At 37.2% G+C, this 24,849-nt stretch overlaps 1 protein-coding gene across 1 annotated transcript in view; it reads left to right on the top strand.

The window, feature by feature from the left end:
• PPARG (peroxisome proliferator activated receptor gamma) overlaps positions 1-24,849 on the top strand; it is a 71,353-nt gene that overhangs the window by 24,556 nt on the left and 21,948 nt on the right. The window contains exons 2-5 of the mRNA XM_063113559.1: positions 292-519; positions 1,898-2,067; positions 10,707-10,845; positions 20,278-20,477. Coding sequence (XP_062969629.1) covers positions 292-519; positions 1,898-2,067; positions 10,707-10,845; positions 20,278-20,477 — 737 coding nt within the window. The remainder of the gene's footprint in view (positions 1-291; positions 520-1,897; positions 2,068-10,706; positions 10,846-20,277; positions 20,478-24,849) is intronic.

The following is a 24,849-nucleotide window of genomic DNA, read 5'->3' on the forward strand; positions in this document are numbered from 1 at the left end:
GTTAATAATTTTGTATTATATACTTGGAGTTTGCTAAAAGTTAGACCTTAAGTGTTCTCACCACATAACTCACACACAAAAAGTTACCATGTGAAGTGATGAGTATGTTAGTTAGCATGATTGTGGTTCTCATTTCACAGTGTATATGTATATCAAAACATCACGTTTTACACCTTAAATATGAAAATGTTTACTTGTCAGTTATACATCAATAGAGCTGGAGAAAAGTTTTAAATAAATAAAAACAATCATAAAAAAAACCCAACATAGCTGTTCTTTTTGCCATTTCAGAAATTACCATGGTTGACACCGAGATGCCGTTTTGGCCCACCAGCTTTGGAATCAGCTCGGTGGATCTTTCTGTGATGGACGACCACTCCCACTCCTTCGACATCAAGCCCTTCACCACTGTTGATTTCTCCAGCATTTCCACTCCACACTATGAAGACATTCCATTCACAAGAGCCGACCCAATAGTGGCTGATTACAAGTATGACCTGAAGCTCCAAGAGTACCAAAGTATGATGTTTGTTTTCACTTTTCAGACTACTAACACTGCAATTGGACTAATCTCTCAGTAACCCTGGAATAAGTGCTCCCGAGACTAACACTGTGGAGAAGGCGTTTACCATTCACTTGCCCATTTACCCATGAAATGTTAGGTATCTGTGATATGCCAGAAAGGAAGTGGTGTGTGAATGCACCAGGTCAGTCTTTCCTTTTTCTCCTCCTCCTTCCTTTCTCCCTCTTTCTTTCCTTTCTTGCTTGTTTCCTTCTTAGGAACATTTTCTAGTGTGATTACGTTGCCATTTGTTTCTCAGGCTAACAGTCCATCATCTTAACTTTGAATTCTTTTGGGCCCTTATAAGTTGATAAGTAACAATTACAAGTTCCCTTATATAACTTAAAGCACTATTGCTGTAGTCCATTTTTTTCTAATCTGTAGTTTGAGAAGTTTACACTGATACCTATTTTCAGCACAAATTTATATTTTAACATTTGGCCTATTGATAAAGCTTCATGCCATTAAGTAAGTTAACATCAAACTCAAGAAAAACTAGAACAGCACTTTTCAAGATAAAACCTATTTCTGTGATGCTGTTTCCTTGATTTTTATCTTCTTGTGGGCTGATACGCTGGTTTTCCAAAGCCACCACTATGTAATTGGCAACCATTAGTTGACAATAAGTAAGAACTTCCTGTATTTCTAGTTTTTTTTTTTTTTAGATAAATTATATACTAGGTTATATTTGTGTGATTTTTCAGTTAGAGCCTAATATGGAAATTTAATAGGCCCGAACCTGACCAGTAAAATGTAGTGCTTACTTTCCATAGGTTCTCTCACTCTCTGTTAAAGATCATTTCACCAACCACCTCTTTTGACTACTCTTTTTACTCAACTCTTTTGGTAACTTGGGCTCTTATTTTTCATGTACCTTCAAGCTGGGCATACCATGACCTTCTCACAGCAATGCCCTCTGTGTTTCTTTCTCAAGAGAGGTTTAAAACTTTAAAAATACTTTGAAAGTGCAACATTTAAATGACATGTATAATTTAATAGTGAGATAAATGCCAAATATAGCACATTACCTAGCAAAATAAGCTTCATCATCTCAAATCCTATATGCTGTCTGTTAGAGCTTTAGTACTGCAGGGTGTTTAGGGATGGCAGAACCACAGACTTAATTCCCTGCCCCTTTTTATTTTTACAGGTGAAGCTAGCTCAGAGATGTTGTCACTTGCCTGTGATTACAAAGCTTATTTTTTCCTGCCTTAACTCCAGTGTTTTTTCATGTTCCATAGTACTTCTACACCGAAATGATAAAAATATGCCCTATGGCCTTTTTAGGATTGTTTTTCATGTGGTAATTATCTTCTCACATTATTTGATACACAGGCGCAATCAAAGTGGAGCCCGCATCTCCACCTTATTATTCTGAAAAGACTCAGCTCTATAACAAGCCTCATGAAGAGCCTTCCAACTCCCTCATGGCCATCGAATGCCGTGTCTGTGGAGATAAAGCTTCCGGGTTCCACTATGGAGTTCATGCTTGTGAAGGATGCAAGGTAAAAAGACAAAACCAGAACCAAAAGTTCTTTCTTCGAAGAACTTTCTGAAAATTTACCTGTTATTTCATTTCCTGTTACAAACACATTACAAGGAATTGAGATAAAATTGTCAAGCTTTTTTTTCTTTTCTTTTCTTTTTTTTTTTTTTTTTTGGCAGAACCCATTCTTCAAATGATATAATGCATGGAAACCTAAGAAAACTGATAAAAGCTGGGCTTCTCTGCCCCCGCTTTCCTTTCTCCAAATTGGTCCTTTGAAGCAAAGATCAAATTCAACCCTTAGATTTTGCAGATTTGAAAAAGAGTGACTTGTCCAAGGTGTCATGGCAGGATAGTGATAAGGCAGCACCAAGACCCAGATTTCCTGAATTCTCTAGTGTCTTTTTCACTATACCGTGTAAAATCTTGTGTATGTGAGGTTTGACAGATTATGTATTTATGTGTGTCTCTTGATCCTTAGGACACTCATAAGGTTGAGCTTATTGATGGCCACATTACAGAGGTGGAAATTATGGATCAGCAAGACTTGCCCACGATCATCATTAATAAGGATTCGGTTTAGAGCAGGACTCCTAAACCCTGTTTTAGCTCTCTGTTTCCTTATTCCAACATCAGTTTGAGCCATGTAGTATGGACAGGCAAAGGCATATAACTATTTTGAAAGGAGATACTGTTTCTCCTCACCTCCTTCCTCTGTGAAAAAGGGCATTTTGGAAAATTCAGACATATACTATTAAGCTGCCCAAATATTAAGAAAATATGTTAATCCACTCCTATTTTGATATGCAGTTCTTTTAAAACAATTTTAATATACTCAGTGGATAAAGTAGTATTTAATTTATTATATGCTCCAGGGCCCAGAATAAATTGTTCATAAATATTTACCTTATAAAATAAATGCTTCTTCAGTTGGGCTTCTTATTCAGAATAAAGATACAGAACAGCAGTTAGGTAAGAGGTTAGAACATGTGGGTTCCTAACTAGATAATGGACCAAAAGAAAAAACTAATTTTTTTGAATTCTTGTGATGCACCAGATATTGTGTGAGGTAGTTTTGCATATATCATTATTTAACCACATTCTGCCTAAGTGCTTTTAATCTATAAAATGATGGAGTTGAATTAGTTGATCTCTAAAGTCCCTTCAGTTCAAACAGTTTGTTACTCTAAAGGCAATCTTAGTATAGTGAAAAGAGACAAACTAGTAGCCAGCTCTGTCACCTGCCTAAATCACTAGCCAAACACATAAACATGGTAGCCCTCAGTCACCTCATGTGTCAGATGGCTTGGTTCCATTGGCTATCCAAGGTCTTATCTCTAAGGCCTGTAATTTCCAAATGACTCCTTAAAATGTTCCTGGCAAGAGGTGCTTTCATTTAAAACACTAAAACCCATTAGTTCTATGATTAAAATCAACCTAAAATATCTGTGACCTTATAAAAAATAATTATATATAGTCAATTATCTAAGATCTCAATGAGTAGTAAGAGCATGTCATTTTATTGAGTTAGATCTACACAGTTTTTGAGTGAATTGCTAAACCTTCAGCCATATTTATCTGAAGAAACCATTCAGTTTGGGTCATCTTGATAATTTACATTAATAAATAAATAAAAACAGCATGATTGGTTAAGTTCCACAATAAGTTATTATTTTTTAATGGGCTACTAAAGCACTTAGAAAACTAGAGCCTTTAAGCAAATAGTTCCCACTGTAATTCCATTAGTCACATATTTGTGGAGAGTTAATATCACTGAGAACACAGGTGAAAATCGAAAGAGAGAAACATTGTGAGAAGTTGGTTATAGGGGTAACAGCTAAGTTCTGAGGGCACTAAAATTTAGAAGATAGAAGCAAGCAAAGAAGAAAAGTAGCAAAAGAAGCAAGAAGAGAGAGAAGGAAATCCAAGTGTCTTTCAAGTTAGTTAGGTTTAGAAAGGATAGAAGGCAGAGATGAAGAATAAACACTTAAAACCTGAAGAATACTGGGGAGTCCTTAACCTACCATAGATCAGAAACAGACAAAAATCTAGAAAAAAACTAAGAGTCTTATAAATTAACCTGCAGTAGTTTGCAAACCATGCAAGAGGTGGACTACAGAATTCCTAGACTAAAATGTAAAAAGAAAATTATGCTCACCTGGGAAGGGAAAATAGACATCTACATACTTTAAAGATAAGAATAAGAAAAATATTAATGGAGCAATATAATTTGGCTTCTCCAAGTACATACAAGTCAGCAGTTCACAAAGTATGGCCCAGGGACCCCTAGAGATCCCCAAGACCCTTTCAAGGCATCAATAAGGTTGGAACTATTTACATGATAATATTAACTTGTTATTTACCTCGTTCACTCTCATTCTTTCAGGAGGATAAGTGAAGTGTTCTAGAAGCTACATATCATGGGGCCATGACAAAGCTCTGATGGCTAATGGAATGCCTGCTTCTCTGTTCTTCTACATAATAATTTCTCAGTTTTAATTTCTAGTCTCATAAATATCAGTAGAGGGAGCCCACATAAACAGAAGCTCTTTGGGGTCTTGAATAATTTTCAAGAGAGTAAAGGGGTCCTGAGACCAAAAAGTTTGAGACCCACTTTTATAAGGCATTGAGGCTGAAGTGATACAATGACTCATTTGCCGCTTTGGAACTAAACAAAGTTGCTGCCACATTCTGAATACGATTACAGTAGACCAGTAGCTGTCAGTAATCAAAGCTGTCTCCTTAACTTATCACCAATACTCAGTGAAATTAGCAAATGTGCTTGACTCATCTCTGTGCGTTTTCTGAAAGATGCTTTGGCAGTTAGTTTATCATTTACTATTTTAGTAGGATGTGGGATATACCCATGATTAAATTACACTTGACCACAACTGTAGCTGCAGACAAATGGGTTGAAAAGAATAGTTACATTGCTTAAAATAGCTGTTGGCAGGTCTTCTTAAACAATTTTACAATGCCAGTGAAACAGGTTTATATTAGTGATCCTTGCCAAAATTCAGTTAAACAGATGGGAACGAATAGATTTGGTTTGGATTGCAGTGACAGATTCTTGGGTATGTTAATATTGCAAACTTATATAAAATAAAACCTTTAGCTACTGAAAGATACCTTAGAACTTTGCAAAGCCATCATTTAGTGCTTACAAATTGGACACCTGTTCGTTTTCTTTAGTAGGTTTCATTCTATTTTTCTATCTTTAATGAAAGATCATTTTAAGACTGTAAACTTACCTAAAGATATAAGTAAATACAATCTACCACACAATACAATGTAATCTACTTTTGTATTTCTATGAAGGACTCTATCAGAAAGGGTTTTTAATCTGTCCCCGCCTGCCAGTAGTAGCTCATTGATTCAGCTGCTATGAGCCAGACCACTTCACGGGAAAGCTGAATGCGAGCCCAACTTGGGGTTGTTGATTTCATTGTAGAATTAGCAATACCATTCTTAAGTCTCATTGCACCTGATGTTTTGTTAAAAGTAAAGTAATTAAGGAGAAGTTGTAGGAAATAAAAAAAAATGATACACACACAAAAAAATCCCCACAGGTATTACCTTCTCACAGACAAATGTGAAGACTTTAGAATAAATATATACACAAAATAATTTTCTGAAATGTTGACTGATGCATGTCCATCACACCGATTCACAGACTTCATAATAATTAGAAGAGGAAGTTGTTGAAAATGCACATCGTTTTATGGATTCAAATATTAAAGAAGGATGTTGAATAAACTGGCTTTATTCTTCAAAACAGTGAATAATTTTACAGAAAAGCATTCAGTGATATCCTTACATCTCCTCTCTAGATTTCTTGAAGAGTCGAATGATAAGATAACAATTGATTATCATGAATTTAGTGTAAAAAAAAAAAAAAGAATAGTGAAAGCAAGTTCAAGGTATGTGCTGAAGTCTGTATGTCTTCGGTTCCAGAATTTATGTACATAAACAGCACATAAATTATATTCAGAATGATTATTCTTTAGCATTGGAAGACCCTACGTCATCACAAAAAGAATATGATTTACTTTTGAAAGGCGTCATGTGAGCCAAGCCAAAAATTTGCATTAAAGGGTTAAACTTAAATAACATAATTCTCTTACCAAAAATGTTATCTCTAGCCATGCCAAATAACCAAGTATTCTGTGACCCATCATCCCAATGTCAGTTAGCCAAGCAACATTTCAACCACTAATATTAGTTTTAAGAAGTGAAAATCAGCGGCTGGCCAGTTAGCTGTTAGTTAGAGTGCTGTCTTGTAACACCAAGGTCAAGAGTTTGGATTCCTTACCAGCCAGCCACCAAAAACAAACAAAACAAAAATCCAAAAAGTAAAAGTCAGAAGTCAAGAAATATCTTTTTTTTTTTTTCTGACCAGTAAAGGGATCGCCACCCTCGGCACGGTGTTGTCTGCACCACGCTCAGTCAGTGAGCGCACCAGCCATCCCTATACAGGATCCAAACCCACGGCCTCAGTGCTACCAGCGCCACACTCTCCCGAGTGAGCCACTGGGTCGGCCCTAAGAAATATCTTAAAATATATATGATCAATACAAAAATCAAAATTTCTCATCAACATTTATTTGCGAGAACAGTTCTATACATTAGCTTTCTATTAATCATCGAAAAAATACCTTTTTTATATCCAAAGATCCTCAGGACTCTTTGAGAGTTCAGGAGGCTTCAATTTCCAACAGATCCTACATAGGACATATTCTATGAGATATTGCTGATCTCACGACAGGTAGGGGGAATTCTTCAAAACAACATCAGCAAAACCAGACAAATTCTAGGTCCTGAGCATGAGCTGCAGGCACACTTAGAGGGGCAGGGTTTTCCTCATGATAGATGCCCATAGAGGTACTGAGATGGAGCATCACCCCAAAGGCAGACACCTGTAGCAGTTTTCCCCAAGAGCCTCAGTGAGGAGGAACTGAGTCTGGGGCTTCTGAATTAAGCTAGGATGCTCAAGAATGTCAGAAATAGTCATAAGTCAGTGGTGCCCCCAGCTTCCAGCAGAAACATCTGCAAATTCTCCTTGAAGGAAAGAATTCCCAATTATACCCTGTAGGATTCTCACAGTTTAAGGTCAAGATATTAGTTCAAAATAAAATATCAGGAAGCAAAGCAAAAGGCAATCACCTTGAATGACATTCACCAAAAATAAACAAAAAAACTGATACAGACTCCTTGGTCCAGCCTACCCAAGGAAAGCAGGTATTGGGATTGCCTGATACAGAATATAGAGCAGCTATGTAAGAATTGTTTAAAGAAAGACGGCAGGATCACAGCAATGAACACACAACAATAGACTATCAGGAATAACCAGGGCATATTTGAAAACAAGCCAAGTGAAGCTTTTAAAAGTTAAAAATACAATTATTGAAATAAAAATTCAATGGAAGGGTTATGGACAAAGCAGAAGGGAGGATTATTAAACTGAAAGATACATGCACCAAAATTACCAATCTTGAGACCAACAGTGTCTTAAAGAATATGTCTTATTCAGGATCTGCTGGGATTTGAGGGCACTTTTAATTCTTGAAGAGTTCATAGGATTTTTGAATATTAAAAAGGTACCTTCTTCACTGATAGAAGAGTACAGTACAGAACTGTTTTCACTAATGAACGTTGGTAAGAAATGTTTGTGTTTACTTTTTTGGCAGTGTAATTACATATTTTGTGTGTTTTCTTGGCTGCTGTTATGATTTTTACTCTTGCAATCAACATTAGTGAGTAATTAGTGAAAAGAAGATAGAAGATACAAATGAAGAGTTCAGAAATATGACGGCCAGAATAAGAAGGTCTAGCACTTGCCTAATTGGAGTCCAAGGACAAATGAGCACGTGAAGCCACGATGCAGAAATATGTCCAAGAAGATAAGTGAAAAAAGATCCATGCCCAGGCACACTGCAGTAAAACTGCAGAATACCAAAGACAAATAGAATGTATAAAAACAACCAAAAAGAAAAGAAAGATCACCTTCAAAGTCAATCGACAAGAGACTTCTCAACAGCGACAATAGAGGCACAAAGATAACGGAATTCAAAGTGTTAAGAGAAGATAACTGAATACCTGTAATATCACGAATGAGGGTGAAAAGAAAATGTTTACAGGTTAAAAAAGGAAAAACACTGAAAAAATGTATTCCAAGGGTAGTAAGCCATAGAGAGAAGATATTTGCAACACCTGTAACAGACAACAGATTAATACCTAGAATATATAAAGAGTGTCTAAAATCAATTTTAAGAAAAAAACAATCCATTAGAAACTGGAAAGTGAAAATCCAGGGAAATACACATGGAGATCATACTTATATTCTATTTTGCACATACTAGATTGTCAAAAATCAAGTCTGGCCACACCAAGTGTGGGAGAAATTAGAACTTTTATAAAGTGCTTGTGGGAGTGTAAATTGATATAACCCATATAGAAAACCATTTGGAATTATCTCGTACAATTTAACATTTATGTATTGTACAATCTATAAACTCCACTCCTAGGTAACTCTTGTACATGTGCATCATAAAATATTTATAAGAATATTTATAGAAGCATTGCTCATAATAGCAAGAAATTGTCAACAACTCAAACATACATCAATATGCAAATAGATAATAAATTGTATAGTTGTACAATGGAATATTACGTAATTGTGAAAATGAATGATCACAGCTTCTCACCAGAAAGCAGATGAATTTTAGAAACCTAGTACAAATTTTTCAGAAACTATATATAGTATGATACTGATATCAATAAAGTCTCAAACAAGCATAATTATACAATATATTTAGTTTTACATACTATGTGATATTTTCTTAAAGGGAAAGGAAATCGCAAACACAAAATTGAGAAAAATTATTGCTTTGTGAAGATGGGACAAGGGGCAGGGGGTGGATAAAGGAAGAATACATAAGTAAATGAAAATTGCTGGTCATGATTTTAAATCTAGGGTTGGACAATGGGCTCCTGTGTGATGTTTTATAATTATGTGTATTTTTTAGTTTGTAACTAATATTAGGTTTAATAATGTAATAAAAATTAAGAGGAAAAAAGCATGCCAATAGCCTTGTAACGTTTCAGTCACAATTTAGAATCACAAAATAGCAGAGATGGAAGTGCTCTCTCATTTTACAGGTGGAAAAGGTGAGGCCCGGGAAGGAAGTTAAGTGGCACACGTATTCATTCAACACAATTTAATGCAGCACTATTGTAGGTTTGGATTACGTCCAGGGGTGTAAGAGATGATCCCTGCCCCCGTGGAGCTCACTGTTTTAATTGAGCAGTGGGGGAGGGGCAGAAAAGAAACACAACATAATAAGTAGATTTTATGGTATGTTAGAAAGTTACAAGTGCTATTGGAAAAAGAAAAACTAGAGCAGAGTCAAGGGGATCAAGAGTTCCAGAAGAGAGGTGGGGCAGGAACAGGCCCATTAGTATTAAATAGGGTGGTTAAGACTTATTGATAAGGTGAGATGTTAGCCAAACTTGAAGGCAGTGAGGGAGATTGGTAAGAGTATATTTAGAGGAAGCACTTCCCACGTGAGAGAAAGTGAGGAGTGACTTCAAGGATTTTGGCTGAGAAACTGCGAGGATGGGGTTGCATCAGCTGAGATGCAGAAAGCTGCAAGTGAGTTTGTAGGGGAAGGTCAGGACTTTAGTTTTGGACCTGCAGGGTTGGAGGTGGTTATTAGATATTCGAGTGAAGATGTCAAGTGAGCAGTAAAACATACTCGTCTAGAGCTCAAGATAAAAATCCGGAGAAAGTCAAAATGCATGTCAGTGGTAAAACCAATATTCATTCAGTGCTTTTGTACCAAACAGGGCCAGATAAATTTGAAAGAGTTAAGAACTGAGTTTCATGAAGATGAGCACAATAGAAATGAATAGGAGCAGTATGAACCCAAAAAATGGAGTTAGAAAACATTTCTGATTAGATTTTTTTCCAGTTCTTTCCAAAAGAAATAAATTTAGCAGAATACTCAGTCTCAAATTGATATATTTACCATTTTGAAATAGCGTTAGATTTTCTGAGGATTTATCTATTACTTTTCATGTTATTTCTGTCTATGGGCTACAGTGATTATGGGGCACTCTTTCAACTATGTAAATAAATGAAACAAATTCTGCAGGAAATTATGCAACAGAGAGAATTCCAAAAAATTATCCACATGTGGATTTTTATTGGCCCTGATCATGCTTTAGAATGAAATGATTATAACTTTGCCAAACTGCTTAGCACAACTATAAAGACTGGGGGATGCTGCTGGAATAACTTGCAGAAAGACTGAACTGATTACATGGTGTTTTATTTGCATTACATTAAATCCAGAGCACTTCTTAGAGCATGCTGAAAACCAAATGCAGAGCCAAGAAACGTTGAATGACATCAGTGGATGTGGTCAGTGTCTAAGAGCTAAAAAAGGACACTGGAAATCCTCTGGTTCTTTGTTTTATAGCAAGGAAAATTGAGTTCCAGAGAGGTTAGGTGACTTGTTTAAAGTCACCAGTCACAGAACTGTGTCAAGAACCAACATTTTTTGATACCCAGGTCAGTGCATCTTTAGCCTTACATTTCTGCTTCTATGTGTCAAAAAGACTTAAAAGTTGCTTCCTTTTTTCCATGTTCCCTTGCAGGGTTTTTTCCGAAGGACAATCAGATTGAAGCTTATTTATGATAGGTGTGATCTTAACTGTCGGATCCACAAAAAAAGTAGAAATAAATGTCAGTACTGTCGGTTTCAAAAGTGCCTTGCTGTGGGGATGTCTCATAATGGTAAGTTAACACTTATCACCATGTACTTTATTATTCTCATTATAGCTGCTAGGTCAGTAGACACTGGGGCCATTGCTGAAAATGTTTATAGTTTTTTCACGAAATGCCAGATTTCAGAATATCGCATGCTGATAAAGCATTTCTCATTTAGGTCAGTGCTTTTAAGCTTTTTTGTATGGAATCCTTCTCTCTGTGGTTGAGCATCTGCCTTGATAGAAGAAGAGACTTGAAGATCTGGGTGATGATGGAAAAAACTGTAGTGTTTTAAAACAAATATAATAATAATTGTGATTAATTTTTATGTTGCTTTAATAGCATTAAAAACAGAAATATACTTTATCAATAATTTCTACTTTAAATGTAAGAAAATCCTGACAATTTCTGGGTAAGGAACTTTGAGTGGTATATCAGAATTTAGATTTATGTAACTTTTAAAAATGCTTTTTACTATGCCAAGATGAATATAGCATTATCCTTAACTTCAAGGAACATACACACTTGTGGAAAGGATAAAGCAAACATTTGAAAGTTCCACAAAACTTCAATGCTGTGGAAACATAAGAGAATGAAACTTCCTACCTTTAAAATCTGTACCTGAAATCAAGCTTATGACTTCAGGTGTCAACTTAAAGGAGATAATATAGAAAACCTGAGAAGACCCATGTTTTCAGGAACTATAGAACTAACTCAGTAAAATCATGAAAGATAGGTCTGTTTGAAGAAATAATTCTTCGTCACCATTTGGTTCTGATTGGCTGACTGGCTCACAGAACAAATTTTAGAAGTAACTTGATAGTATATTTGTCAGGTATTTTCAGTTCTTTCAAAAATCATTATGGGCTCAAGAAATAAAAAAATGCCAAAGTGATCACATTAAATGTAAAGTCTCATTTCATTTGATATCCTGTTTTTTCTTTCTTTTGCTTTCATCCCTATTAAAACTGATCTAGTGAAAAGATAATCTTTGAAATCAGTCTTCATCTATATGGGACTCTAAAGCATCTGAGAAAATTAAACTTTTGTTCTGTCGTGCAGATGTTTGGTTTTCACAGTAAGAAACCATGAAGATACCTGAGAATCACTAATTGGTTGATACCCTACCCTTTAAAAATAGTTTATAAAATGATATTTGTATCATTAATATGGGTCAGTTCCTCTAAAGGCAAGGACGTGTTTTGAATGGAGCTATCAGCAGTCCAGGAGAGGATGGAAACTTGGTCCAACTTTCTTCTGCTGTTTAGCAGTAACAGCAGCAGTCATTGATTGCGAAACAATATGCTGGTTTAATTCTATCAGTTTCCTTTTTATTTCAGACCTCATAAAATATAGTGGCAAGTTTTCAAGTCAAGGGTTATATGTTTATGTGATGCAATCAAGTTGCAATATACTTATTTCATCTTTATGAAGAAATCATTGACTTTGAGGTCATTATCACTGAGACAGCCTAGGAAAACATGCCAGTTCATCTTTTACTGCTATTTATTTTTTGTCTGCCTGTTAAAAAATTGTCACTCCACACATTTATGAAAAATATATTTCCCATACTTACAGGCACTGCACAAATTGATGTAAAATGTGTCTCCTATTATTGTTTACAAGCAAATATTATTTAAAGCTCAACCTATGCAGTATTGATAGTAGAATTTTTCCCTCCCAGAAAAGTCAAAGAAAGCTATCATAAACTTGATAATAAAGTCTTTTTTTACTTCACGTGGCAATTATTTTATAGAGATAGTGGGCAATCTTGGTAGGGAGTATTTAGTTCTCTCAAAGGCGTGTTTGCTGCACAGAAAACATCCATATAGTCTAGGCATAAGGAGGGAAACTCAACAACTAGGTTTGGATTAATTTTTCCAGTTATCCTGATAAAGGAAACATTTCTAAATACAGGGTTTTCAGGGCCGGCCCATGTCTCACTTGGGAGAGTATGGTGCTGATAACACCAAGGCCATGGGTTCGGATCCCTGTATAGGGATGGCCGGTTAGCTCACTTGGGAGAGCGTGGTGCTGACAACTCCAAGTCAAGGGTTAAGATCCCCTTCCTTGTCATCTATTTAAAAAATAAAAAAAATAAATACAGGGTTTTTTTAGTCACTATTTAAAATTCATTATTTTGGCCAATGTGAGGCCAACAGTAGTGAACAAGGTTTCCATTATATAGAATGCCTTTTTAAGTTATCAAAAGAGTCTTCCAGTGTTGTGCCAAAATCAGCACCTAGCTGTTTTCAGTATGCACAATAAGAAATGAACATGCCGCAAATTAAATTTACTCTGTCTTCGTTACTTTTATTCCTGCTCTTTGGTCTCTGCCCATTTGATATGTTCAGCTTCTCCTGAGCCACACCCTCCCAGCTTTGAAGGATACTTCTGAAGTAACCACTGAGGAACCCTAAGGGCCCTGGGGAATATTGTTAGAAAATTAGTGATCACTAAGTCCTTTCAGTTTTGAAAATTCTATTATTGTATATAATGAAACAACCTAACTCACTGAATTTTTCACTTTTCTTTCTTTTTTTACTAACTGCTCTACTAATGAGGATAAATTTTTAATTTTCATCTACCTATGCCATATCTTATAGACAATGTTACACTCCCCCAAATATGTAGGCATCTGGCATGTCAATTGTCTGAATTTAAAACTGTTCACCTATGTGTTTTGGTGCCATAAAAATATAATGTATGTGCCCGAATCAGGACTGTATGTTCTGATCAATTGTTCAGCAATTTAAGGCAGTTAGTCTGATGATTGTGTAGTCCCAGGGTACAAACCCAAAGCAGTCTGGGCTAGAGAAAGTATAAGTGGTATATTAGATTATGCAGTAAAGCTCTTCAGATGGAACTTTCATCTTGATTGTGACACATAGCCTAAACATCGTAGAAAAACACATGATTGCAGAATTCTCCCAGTTGGAAACTGTTGTTTCTCAAATATTCATCTTCAGCATTGGATAGAAAAAGCACCTAGGTGTTGGATTGATTGATTGGAAACAATTTTTTTGTTTTTCTGTTAAGTAATCAACATAAACACATGTGCCAATTATTTTGGTCATTTAACAATTCATCATTTCTAGACCATGGGTCAGTCCCACTGATTGCTCAGAAGTCTTCCTGAGTCATCCCAAGCACAACCGATTCAATACCCTGTCTAGACACCACCTTTACAGGAAAGCTCAAAACGAAAGTAAAGCAGAAATAAAGACCCACTTCCTAGACTACCCAGAAGTGCATGTTACTTACTAAGTGATCATTGCATCACCTACTATTTGCTAGTGAAGCTGGTATCTGCAGAATCTTGATAAAAATACTGTCATGGATAATATTATTTCTTCAGTCAAATGGGTGTTCGCATACATTTTTATAGTTTTTGAAAGTAGTAATTTTTATTTTAAAGTCCTGCTGTCCGGTCTTTGATATTAATCATATTTCTAAAATTTGTCCTCTTTATTTTTAATAAACTTTCAGGAAAGAGAGAGCAGGAGTCATTAGCACCTATTATGAATTAGAAAATGAAGTGAGGGACAACAGAATATAAGCTAAGGAAGAGGGGCCACCAAAGAGATCTGCAATGTAGTGGGCAGAAGGACAGGAGAACCAGAAAAGCAGAAACCAGGATAAGAGATTTAAGAATTGAGAAGGTGGATTGGTCCACAGTAGTAAAGGCTGGGAGAATGCCGGAGAGCTCAAGTAGATTGAGAACCTAGAAGAGGACCCTTGGTGTGGCCATGAGAAAAGCATTCAGTACTTCCACAAGCAAAGTTTCTGTAAATTCAAATGAGGCAGAAACTAGATTGCAGTGGGTCGGGAAGTAAATAGAAAGTGACAAACAGAGAGAGAGAGAGAGACTACTCTTTCAGTAAGTTAAGTGGTGGAGGAAAGATAGCCTGAAGGGGAGCTGATACTAGGCTCAGAACCTTAAACATCCACTGAGGCAGAAAAGATGGAGCGAGTAAGGAGAGGTACCCGAGAGAGGATAATCTGTGTGTACTTCCAATCTCCCCCTGTCCTTTTTTCATCCTTGTGCCCGCTAGCCCAGTCTGTGTAGCACAGTGTCTTACATCGAACTGATGTTCAGTGAATGAATTAAATGATGTCAGGTAAGACTTCGGGGAGTCAGAGATTGAGTTCGAAGGTGAGGAGATGGTGTTTTGCTCATCTCTACTTTGGAAAGAAACCTAGGCAAATGTTTAAATGTCCTCAACGAATAGTTTCAAAAACGTTATCCTTACATAAAAATAACTTAATATTGATATTAAAGTTGCTCCTTGTTTTACTGTAGAGGAACTAGAAAAATCATAGCTATTAGATTGCAAGATCCTGCAAAACCTCCAAATGTGCAAGTCTTTTTTTTTTTTTCCTTTAAGAAGGAGAGGTGGAAAAACATAACTTATTGGCAACAGCCATATGAAAAGCAACAGTGTTGTAGAAGTCTTGTTTAGATGAACAAACATGTAAAAAGTGGAAAAATTGACCATGAGACATCACCTTACTAATTAACTGTCAAAGGCCTGATATGATTGCAAATTCACCCCTTAGATGTTGCAAGACAAAAATATTTTTAATAAGACTCAACTTATTTCATTCTTCTCTTTTCTATTGATTTATTATTTTGAAAATGTGCTTTAATTAATCTTTGTAATTAAGTAACAATTATCTTTAACACTCCTACAATTAGGTAGTTGTTTTAAAAACACATCTATTGTTTTTTAGTACCATACCCAGATCTAAAAGGCAGGACATCTATTTCGCGTGCTTGGAGTTTGTGTTCAGTAATATCAGTACGAACTATACAATGCTGAAACCTATATGCTAGGAGTGAGCTGCTTTCAGTTCAGTAAAAATGTGCTGTGTAAAGTTATGCTAGTTTACTTTCACCAGGAATTAATGAGTCCCTATCAAACCTAGTCTTCTTGAAGGGAGCCTACTGATTCTGATATTGAGTTTTTTTTTTGTTTGTTTGTTTTTAACTAAGATACATGAATTCTCTGTAGGTGTACATGATTAATTATCCCAAATATGATACCGAATGCCAGTGTTCTGAAAGTTGCTGTATGTGACAGGTTCTAGATCTGTAAAACAGACAGAATGTGTCTTTTTTTTTTTTAGGCCTTAATGACTAAATAAATATTGCTTTAAAAAAAAAGACAGCAGAGCGTGTTCCCGAGTTACTATGTGTTATGAACATTTGTAGAATTCTAGAGCTAAATGTATGCTAAAGAAAGGAAATTTTAGACATCTTTTCCAAGTTCCTCATTCTATAGATAAAGCAATTGAGGATCAGAGAAATTGTCATTTTCTTAAAGCCACATAGCTTTTTTGTCACTGAGCTGAACTAGAAAGTAGACGTCCCGACTTCTGGAGAGGCCAAAAGCTCTGGCTCAGGGACTCAGTAATACATGGAGCAGTTTCCTTCTGTCTTGTGAGATTAATCAGCAATGGTAGAAAATTTGGAAAAGTATACTTGTATATGGGCACACTCAGCCTTTGTATTTCTGGTGCCCAATCTAGAATGTTCATCTTCTATTTCTAAGTTCTTTATTCAGTCTTATAGGAAACAACAATCCAACTTCCATAACCTCTTTCATCTTGGTTCTCAGATTCTCCACTCAAAGGGTGGACACTGAGATTCAAGAATTACACCACCACCAAACAATTTAAAGACAGACAGAAATACACATTAGGTTTTCAGGGTTTGTTCTTTATCTGTGGGGGAGGTCGGTGTGCCATGGCTACAGTCTTGGTCTAGAACCCACAGCAGCCATACTTACTTTAGGCCACTTGGTCCACACGTAATAAAAGCTGTGTCTATTAAGCATTGCCTTGTGCCAGGCACTGTGCTAAACACCCTGTGCCTTCTCTCGTTACTTCACATGAGGCAAGCAGGTATGATTAGTGAGACTCAAAAGTAACAAAATATGAACGTTTTTTCCCCTTAAAAATGCATACAAATGAAAATTTTTATTTCCTCCACAACTTCAGATTTCTGTATGTTTTATGCAAATTTAGTCCCACCAAATGGGATGCATTTTTCATCCCTTTTCTGAATCTCTGGTGTGTAAAAATGCTAAAATCACCTACATAGTTAGTTGCACTGATAGTTAATGGGAGCTAACTTGTAGCATGGGCATTTAACAATACAGAGAAGATTTAGCCTTTTGGGGGAACTTCAACTTATAAAAATTCACATTTTATTTAGGTTCTAGCATAAGGATTTTGCTTTAATATCTCCTAATTCTAAAATGATTTTTAAAGTTATTTTTGGGCTATTTTTGTTAGGTTATGGAAAAGCAGGACTAGCAAATGTAATATGTGGCTATCTTTGGCTTTTTATTGTAAATTAACTTTTTTGATTACCCATTAGAAAAAAAAAAAATGCTTTCCTCAGCATGTAAATTTTGTGTATGGTTTCTCACCTATAAAAATTTACCCAGAGCTTAGAACAATGTCCGGCACACGACAGTCATTCAAAAATTATTCATCAAGTGAAAAGAAACAGTATTGTGCAGTCTGTGAAATAACTCAAGTTCAAGAGCAACAATTAGTTGGTGATTCTAGCCACCTCGATTTCATTATATAACTCTGATTTTCTCCAAGTTTTACACCAAGATTTCTTCTTTTAATTTGTTATGATTCTTAGTTGGTGATTTCTCTTACGATCACTTTCCCAAACCTCCCGGTGTTCATACTGTCTCATTTTCTGTCTGTTTTCAAACTTGATGTTTTGGAGTTTAATTCATCATATTAACATATATTGTATACCTACTATGTGTATTTTGTTACACCCAAGAGCAAAGATGAGAAAACCTGGTATTCATCTCATATAATTTACATTCTAGTCGACTAACCATTGTAAGCCAACATAGTAGTATAGTAATAGTTTGACACATGGACTAACGTAAGCACATAACAGGAGATCATCATGTAGGAAGCTTTTTCTAAATTGTCCCACGCCCCAGGTTTTTGATATGCTCCTAACGTAGGGATGGCCTATCAGAATGTCCCATGGAAGACACATAATTCTAGAAAGTTCACAAGTGGTCTTACTTGCTGTGCCTTCCCTCTTTTCCCCACTCCCAGCGGAGACCTATGAATGAATAAGGAAGCAAAAGATCGATTCTGAGCAGAGCCATCAGGAACAGCTCCACAGAGGATTTTGAAGGAATCTGCCTTCTGGGTTTTGTTTTGTTTTATTTGTTCGTTTTATTTCAAAATGTGTATTATACAAGGATTTAATATGTGCCGGGCATTGTACTAAGTGCTGAGGATACAGTGATGAAGAAGGTTCCTGCCTTCATGGAGATTATGTAGCCGGGGAGGAAGGGAAGCAGCTGTAGATAATTAGGATGACTGATGCTGTGAGAGAAGTAATGAGATCAGATCCCGAGGGACTCAAATAAAGCGAGGGGCAGAGGGGAGGGGGATCATCAGGAGGCAGGAGTGCGAACAGCAGTCCCCATCCCTGCGGAACTAAAGAGGAGGGTGGGGACCCATGGGCTTCTGCCAAAAAAAATTAAAAAGTAGCAATCCTTTAAAGATTTCTATTTAAAGGAGTCATGTACAAAGGATATATTTACCAAAAATGTCTAAATAGAAACTAATTTAAAGGAATCCTAACTGAATTCTCTTCCCTCTAACTCCAAGGTTTCTAAGGAGGCCCCTACAACACAATAGTTGTAGGTAATAAAGGTTTGTAATCGTTGGTAATAACGGTTATTTAGGGTCAACTGACATTAATTTCAAAATCAAGGGTGCAGATCTCTTCTCTGGCAAATCCAAAATAAAATTCACCACGTACTCAGATGGAAATGTTTCCATGCATTTTTATGTCTATGGTAGAAATGCTGCCTTTAGCATAATAATATATAGCAAAGAACCATCCATCTGTTCATTCCTTTATTCAGCAACCATTGGCTGAGCACCACTAAGTGCCAGAGATATAAACGAATGTGGCTCCTTCTGTGCCCTCAGGGAGTTTACAGTCTAGTGAAGGAGATCATCATAAAAACACTTCACTGTGACACCAGCTGCTGAGTGTAGTAATGGAGGGGAATATCGGATACAATAGCCAAATGCCCTTATTATGGAAAAACGCAGTGTCCAAAGTGCATCCCCAAAGTGACATTATTCAAAGTAATATTTCACAGATATTATCAGTAGGGAGGAAGGAGAAAACATATCTGAGTTGAAAGAGGTATAAATAGATGATTTTTCCCTCAACCTAGGCCTTACTAATCTCTCCTAAGTGTTGGTCTTTGCCTTTCTTTCTTTCCTTTTCTTCTTTCACACTTCCTAACCCCAACAAGAATCCAGATGCTAAGAATATTGTCTTTTTGACAAACACCATGAAGTGGTAATTCTGGAGAGTCAAGGGGATAATTCTGGCTTCTCTCCACTACATGTAAAAGTCCTCTCTGGCCAAATAAGACGAAATAAAGTATTATCCATATTTCTTTTTTTCTTTTTGGCAACTGGCTGGACAGGGATCGAACCCTGGACCTTGGCGTTCTCAGCACCAAGCTCTCCCAAGTGAGCTACTTGGCCAGCCCGTATTTCCTTCTAACAGGGACAAAACAGATCACACAAACTCCCTGAGAACAAAGCCTGTGTTTATACAACTTATACTGCACAATTCCTTACTTTAATTCATGAAACATGTTGACCCTTCTAGTGCCTGACCTTATGTCAAATGCTGGTGATACGAAGATAAGTAAGACACTGTCTCTGGCCTTCAGGACATTGTTCTGCGGTGGGAAAAATAGGCATGTAAAATAACTGTAGTACAACGTGAAAGTTGCTGTCATTGAAGTATGTACTAAGGGCTGTGGAATATAGGGGAAGGAATAATGAACTCTGCTTAAAGAAGTCAGGGAAATCCCCACAAAGAAGGTGACATTTAGGCCGGCCCTGCGGCGCACTCGGGAGAGTGCGGCGCTTGGGAGCACAGTGGCGCTCCTGCCGCGGGTTCGGATCCTGTATAGGAATGGCCGATGCACTCACTGGCTGAGCGTGGTGAGGGCGACACCACGCCAAGGGTTGCGATCCCCTTACCGGTCACAAAAAGACCAAAAAAAAAAAAAAAAAAAAAAGGTGACATTTGAATTGGGTCTTGAGGGATGAATAGGAGTCACCTCTCAATTATTTCATGATTAAGTAAACATACTTTCCTTCCTTTGCTAAAGTCTTAAATTTTTCACCCTCTGGGCAGGATCATGCATTACTTTTTTTAATTAAAGAAGTGAACAATTTTTACTTATAGTCTGTGCTACTGTTGTGAAATAAAAACATGAGCAAAGTGGTAGATAGAAACCAGAACCTAAGATTAGTGGAGGGAAGAGGGTCTTCTCCTATGTGGGAACTAGAGCCAGGGAGAGAACCGTGTATGTTAGGAGCAGTAATAATTCAGTGATTCATGCTGTCTTTCCTCTTCCTCTATAGCCATCAGGTTTGGGCGGATGCCACAGGCTGAGAAGGAGAAGCTGTTGGCGGAGATCTCCAGTGATATCGACCAGCTGAACCCAGAGTCCGCTGATCTCCGGGCCCTGGCAAAACATTTGTATGACTCATACATAAAGTCCTTCCCGCTGACCAAAGCAAAGGCGAGGGCGATCTTGACAGGAAAAACAACAGACAAATCAGTTAGTTCTCTTCTGCTGTCTTTGTATTGGGGGTGGCTGGGGTTATTTATTTATTTATTTATTTATCCTTTGAGTAAATGACTTACCATGTTACACATGCATATGCAGAATAGTTTTCAGCTGCTGGCTGTTAACATATTGCAGGCCGAGTCTGAAATGCCGGAAATGTTTGTAGATAGGTTAAGTAAACATTGTTTTGAAAAGGGAAAAAGTCCTCCAAGTCCTAATAAAATCTTTGAGAACAGAGTAAGAATGTACAGATGGTCTTAACTTTTAATGAATGAACTCAGGTTCCCTCATCCTACCACCTTCTTTCAGGATCCATCTCTTTTCTTAGCATCAAAATAATTGGCCACAACAATATTCGTTCAAGCAGCCCTGCTTTTCTCTGGGAAGGGCCTGACCTAGCTTTGGAAAAGGTATTCAGTCTCCCACTGTTTTGAAGTTCAACATGGGATATAAAAATACGTTCCAGATATTATATTATTTTTCTTTCCTTGTAGCACTCTATTGATTATTGCTGGGGAACTGAAAGCTCTATCCTTTTATTACACATAGGAGTTTTATCTTCTGCAAGGCTCTGAGCTGCCTGGGCTACTCCAGTGGATTCTCAGTGGTTCATTGAGTAGTACTATTTAGAAAACTCAGAATGGGTTATAATCGTTACTGAGTCAAGTTTTCCAAGAAGCAGAACTCTTCCCTGATTGGAAACTGAGAAAGCAACGTGGAATTATAAACAAAGCAAAACTATACCTGGATGCTATCCCAGTTCTGCCATCGGCTTTCAGTGTGACCTGGATCATGTCTCTGTACCTCAGTTGTTAAAGACAGGATCTGGCTTTGATTATATAGTCTGCAGAATGTTCCCAGGGTAGTGAGAGCTGCAGAATACATTTAAAAGACACCACTCCAGCCCTTGAAAGCCCTAGTACGCAATCATTTATTTTCAAATGAGCACCTCCAGAAGAGCTGTGCAATTACTTGACAGATACATGTAACTTTTTCCTCACTCAGACATATTTTTGGGAAAATCTTACTACTCTCTAATATATTTTGATGACTATCTCAAGATGTTATTTTTTTCCTTTTAGTGAAACTTTAGGAAGAATAGAATCAGCTAATAGAAAAAGAAAACTGGAGGATAGAGCCACGTGCCAATGAGGACAATGAGTTTTCTGACCTGCAAAAGAGGTCTTTGATGCCTTAATAATAACATATCTGGATCCAGCTCTTCACAACTTCAAAAATCTCGCACACTTATTAAGTTTGGGCCACATGGCTATCTTATGACTGCTACTATCTTTTGGGGGGTATGGGTGTGGCTGGCTGATACAAGGATATTATCTTCTTTTTAAGTAGGAGTAAACTGAAGTCCAGAGAGTTAAGCTTTCTGCCCTAAGATCCCACAGAAAGCATGTGGAAGAACCAGGATTATAATGCAGGCTTTCTGACCTCTACATCAGAACATTCCTAGCATGATATTCCCTCAATACTGCAATACTTTTGGAACCCTTTGGCTGGTAATGAGCCAGGGAGACATGTACAATAAGAAAGCTTCACCCTGGGAAAACCTTCTGAGTATGATTTCTTTTTATCAGTTTTTAGAATGGCAGGAATTTTTCATCCCATTCTGTTATCCTGGTATTTTCACAGTCAGGAAATTGTTCTTGTGCTGTTTGTTCTTCTTGAATTACAGTGACTAGGACTGCTGCCCTGCACATGCGCAGGACTGCAGAATACACGTGATAGTAAAGCTCAGGCTCTGTGTCATTCATTGAAAAGATTGGGCCATAGCAAATCAAAAGTAAGTGAGGACCTACTTCTTTGTAACTGGTTTGACTATGGAAAATAAGCTGTGTTCATGTCCAGATAGAGAAATAAAAGAACTAGAGCAACGTGGCTAAGGAGAGTTGACACTTTAAGACAGATTACAATAGCTTGCTGACAGCAGGTCTAGGAAGGAACTGGAGGCTAGGAGACCCAGAACTGGGGACAGGATTGCTGAGATGGAAAGAACGCAAATTTCTTACTTCACAGTTTTGTCTAGTTTCCAAGAACTGCTTTCTCACCTTCTCTTTATCTCCCAGTCCAGACCTGCCATCCATGCTGGAAATCCTATCGATTTAATAGTACCTGGAAGATAGGAGGAAGACAATTAATTGTTTTTAAAATCCCCAGTAGTGAAGAATTTAAATTTATACCACTGGTAGCCAATGTACTGTGCTATTGAAGGACACAGAGCCCAAACCACTGTAAATCACTTTAAAATCTCTTTCCAATTGACACCTTAGCTGCAAATCTTCGATTTAAAAATAAGATAATCAGATGCTCTTTATGGAATAAAAAGGTATTAAGCTATTTTAAGGGAAATGGCTGCAATATGCTTGACGATAGCCTTCTTAAGTTCGGAGGCCAAGTGTTTGTCATTTTTTCCCCTATGGTAACTAGGACAATGCCTTGCCCCTAGTGGTTACTCAGACTGTATTTGCTTAATGGAATTAAAAACTGTTGCCTATGACCTTTGTAGTTTTGGACTTTCAACAGAGAGCCTCTAACTAGCTCAATATTTGCTCACCAAACTGGACATCATTAATGATCTGTATAGAGGCAGAATTGCCTCTAGTTAGAAAAGAAAGAGAGACTGGGCCAAATTAAAATAACCCATTTGCTGATTATACAAAACTGAAATAGAATTGTTTGGCACTGTCTTCTCCTTATCTTGTAAAATCAAATTAAGCACTAGTGGAAAAAAATAGTTCAGAGTAATATGAGAGAGGGAAAAAAAAATCCAAAATGTGATTTCCAATGAGACTAGAGATTTATTCTTTATCTACATGGTCATGTTATTCATTTGATAGCATCTATCTCAGGCGGGTTATGTTATCTTTTGGCCAGGACTCATGAAAGTTAGGAGTTGCATGGATAGGAAAAGTTTTGCAGAAGTGTGGACTCTTGAGAGGGTGGGGGTGTAAAATAGTGGCAGTGGCTGTGCAGTGGAGCAGCTTGGGTCTCATTATACACGCTACCTGAGACTGATGTCACCAGTGTTGGTTAGGCCAAGCCTAGGGGAGGCTACTCAGTATACTGGAGGACCAGTTACCAGAACCTTTGGAAAAGGAAATGACTTGATTGAAAGGGCCATTCTTTAAATTTATCTTACTGCTCAATTTAACCATTGCCTATTATGGAAGCTTGATGTCTCTCAGAATTTGCCTCCAGGCCAACCTGGGCTTCTCCTTCTCCCCAACTAAACTTCCTTCTCCTGTACCTTGTTCCTTGGGGCCACTTGGCACCTTTCAAAGGAGATGAAGTAAATGCTCCTGCTCCCCTCCTATCAATTTAAACATCATATCTTTGGAATATGATGCCCCTACTTTTCATTGTCTTGTCTAAAAGAATAAGGCTTGGCAATTTTAGGCATAGGGCTGGGGAAAATGGATATGGAATCACTGGAGAAGAAATTTTAAGAGCAATAGGTCTTTTCTCCAGCCTCAGATGGGATGGAACTGACTCTCCCTACAACGTATTTCCCTTTCAGTAGCTTGTTCCAGCCAAGGCCCCTTCTTTAAGAGATCCTACTGAACTCTGAAACCTGTGAATATGCTAGAATGAAGGTGCTGTGTTTCATGAAGGCAGTTTGATAACTAGATGGACTTTGGAAGTTCCTGGTGTTTGACTATTACTCTGGTGCGATGATCACACTGGGTGTATTATTGTCACATGATCCCATGTTTATTGATGAAAATAAACAGAGAGTGGTTTTCAAAAACCATTTTCAGTGCCATGGTTTGTCATAAAACAATAAATAGAGAACCCTTGGAGTGCCTGCCAACTTTTCACCCCATATCTAAGAGATGGTGAAGCCCTGGCTGCACTCTATCTGCAAATAAGGAATAAAAGTTTTTATTTGTACTAGATTGGACTTTGGGTTCCAAAGCATCGCATTGTTTACAATGGGTCCATGTGGAGTCACTGTTTTTATAATTACAAGAGCAAATTGGTACCATCAGAAAAATGGTCATTCTAAATAGTGTATGAAATATGAAACTCCTGAATAATAAAACTAATATGGAAATGTAAACTTTGGTGAAAACATTTCGGTACCCATTTAAATGTGTGCATTCTAAAATTTATAATGGCCATGAAATCTAGTGACTCAAACTATTGGAAAGATATCTGTTCTTTTAAATCGTACACTTACAGCTTGAGAAAGCGTGGTCTGTTTTCTCTGTATCTCTGGAAAAACCCCAGTGAGCTGGAATCTGCTCCCCTGAGAAGAAAGACATCTGGCTAGCTCTTGGAGAAAAGAAGCTTAGGAACCCCAGTATAAATGAAGCTCAGGATAGTAGGCTCCTGGGATCATTAATGTATA

Source organism: Cynocephalus volans, chromosome 11, assembly GCF_027409185.1.
Source record: "Cynocephalus volans isolate mCynVol1 chromosome 11, mCynVol1.pri, whole genome shotgun sequence".
Classification (NCBI taxonomy): Eukaryota; Metazoa; Chordata; class Mammalia; order Dermoptera; family Cynocephalidae; genus Cynocephalus; species Cynocephalus volans.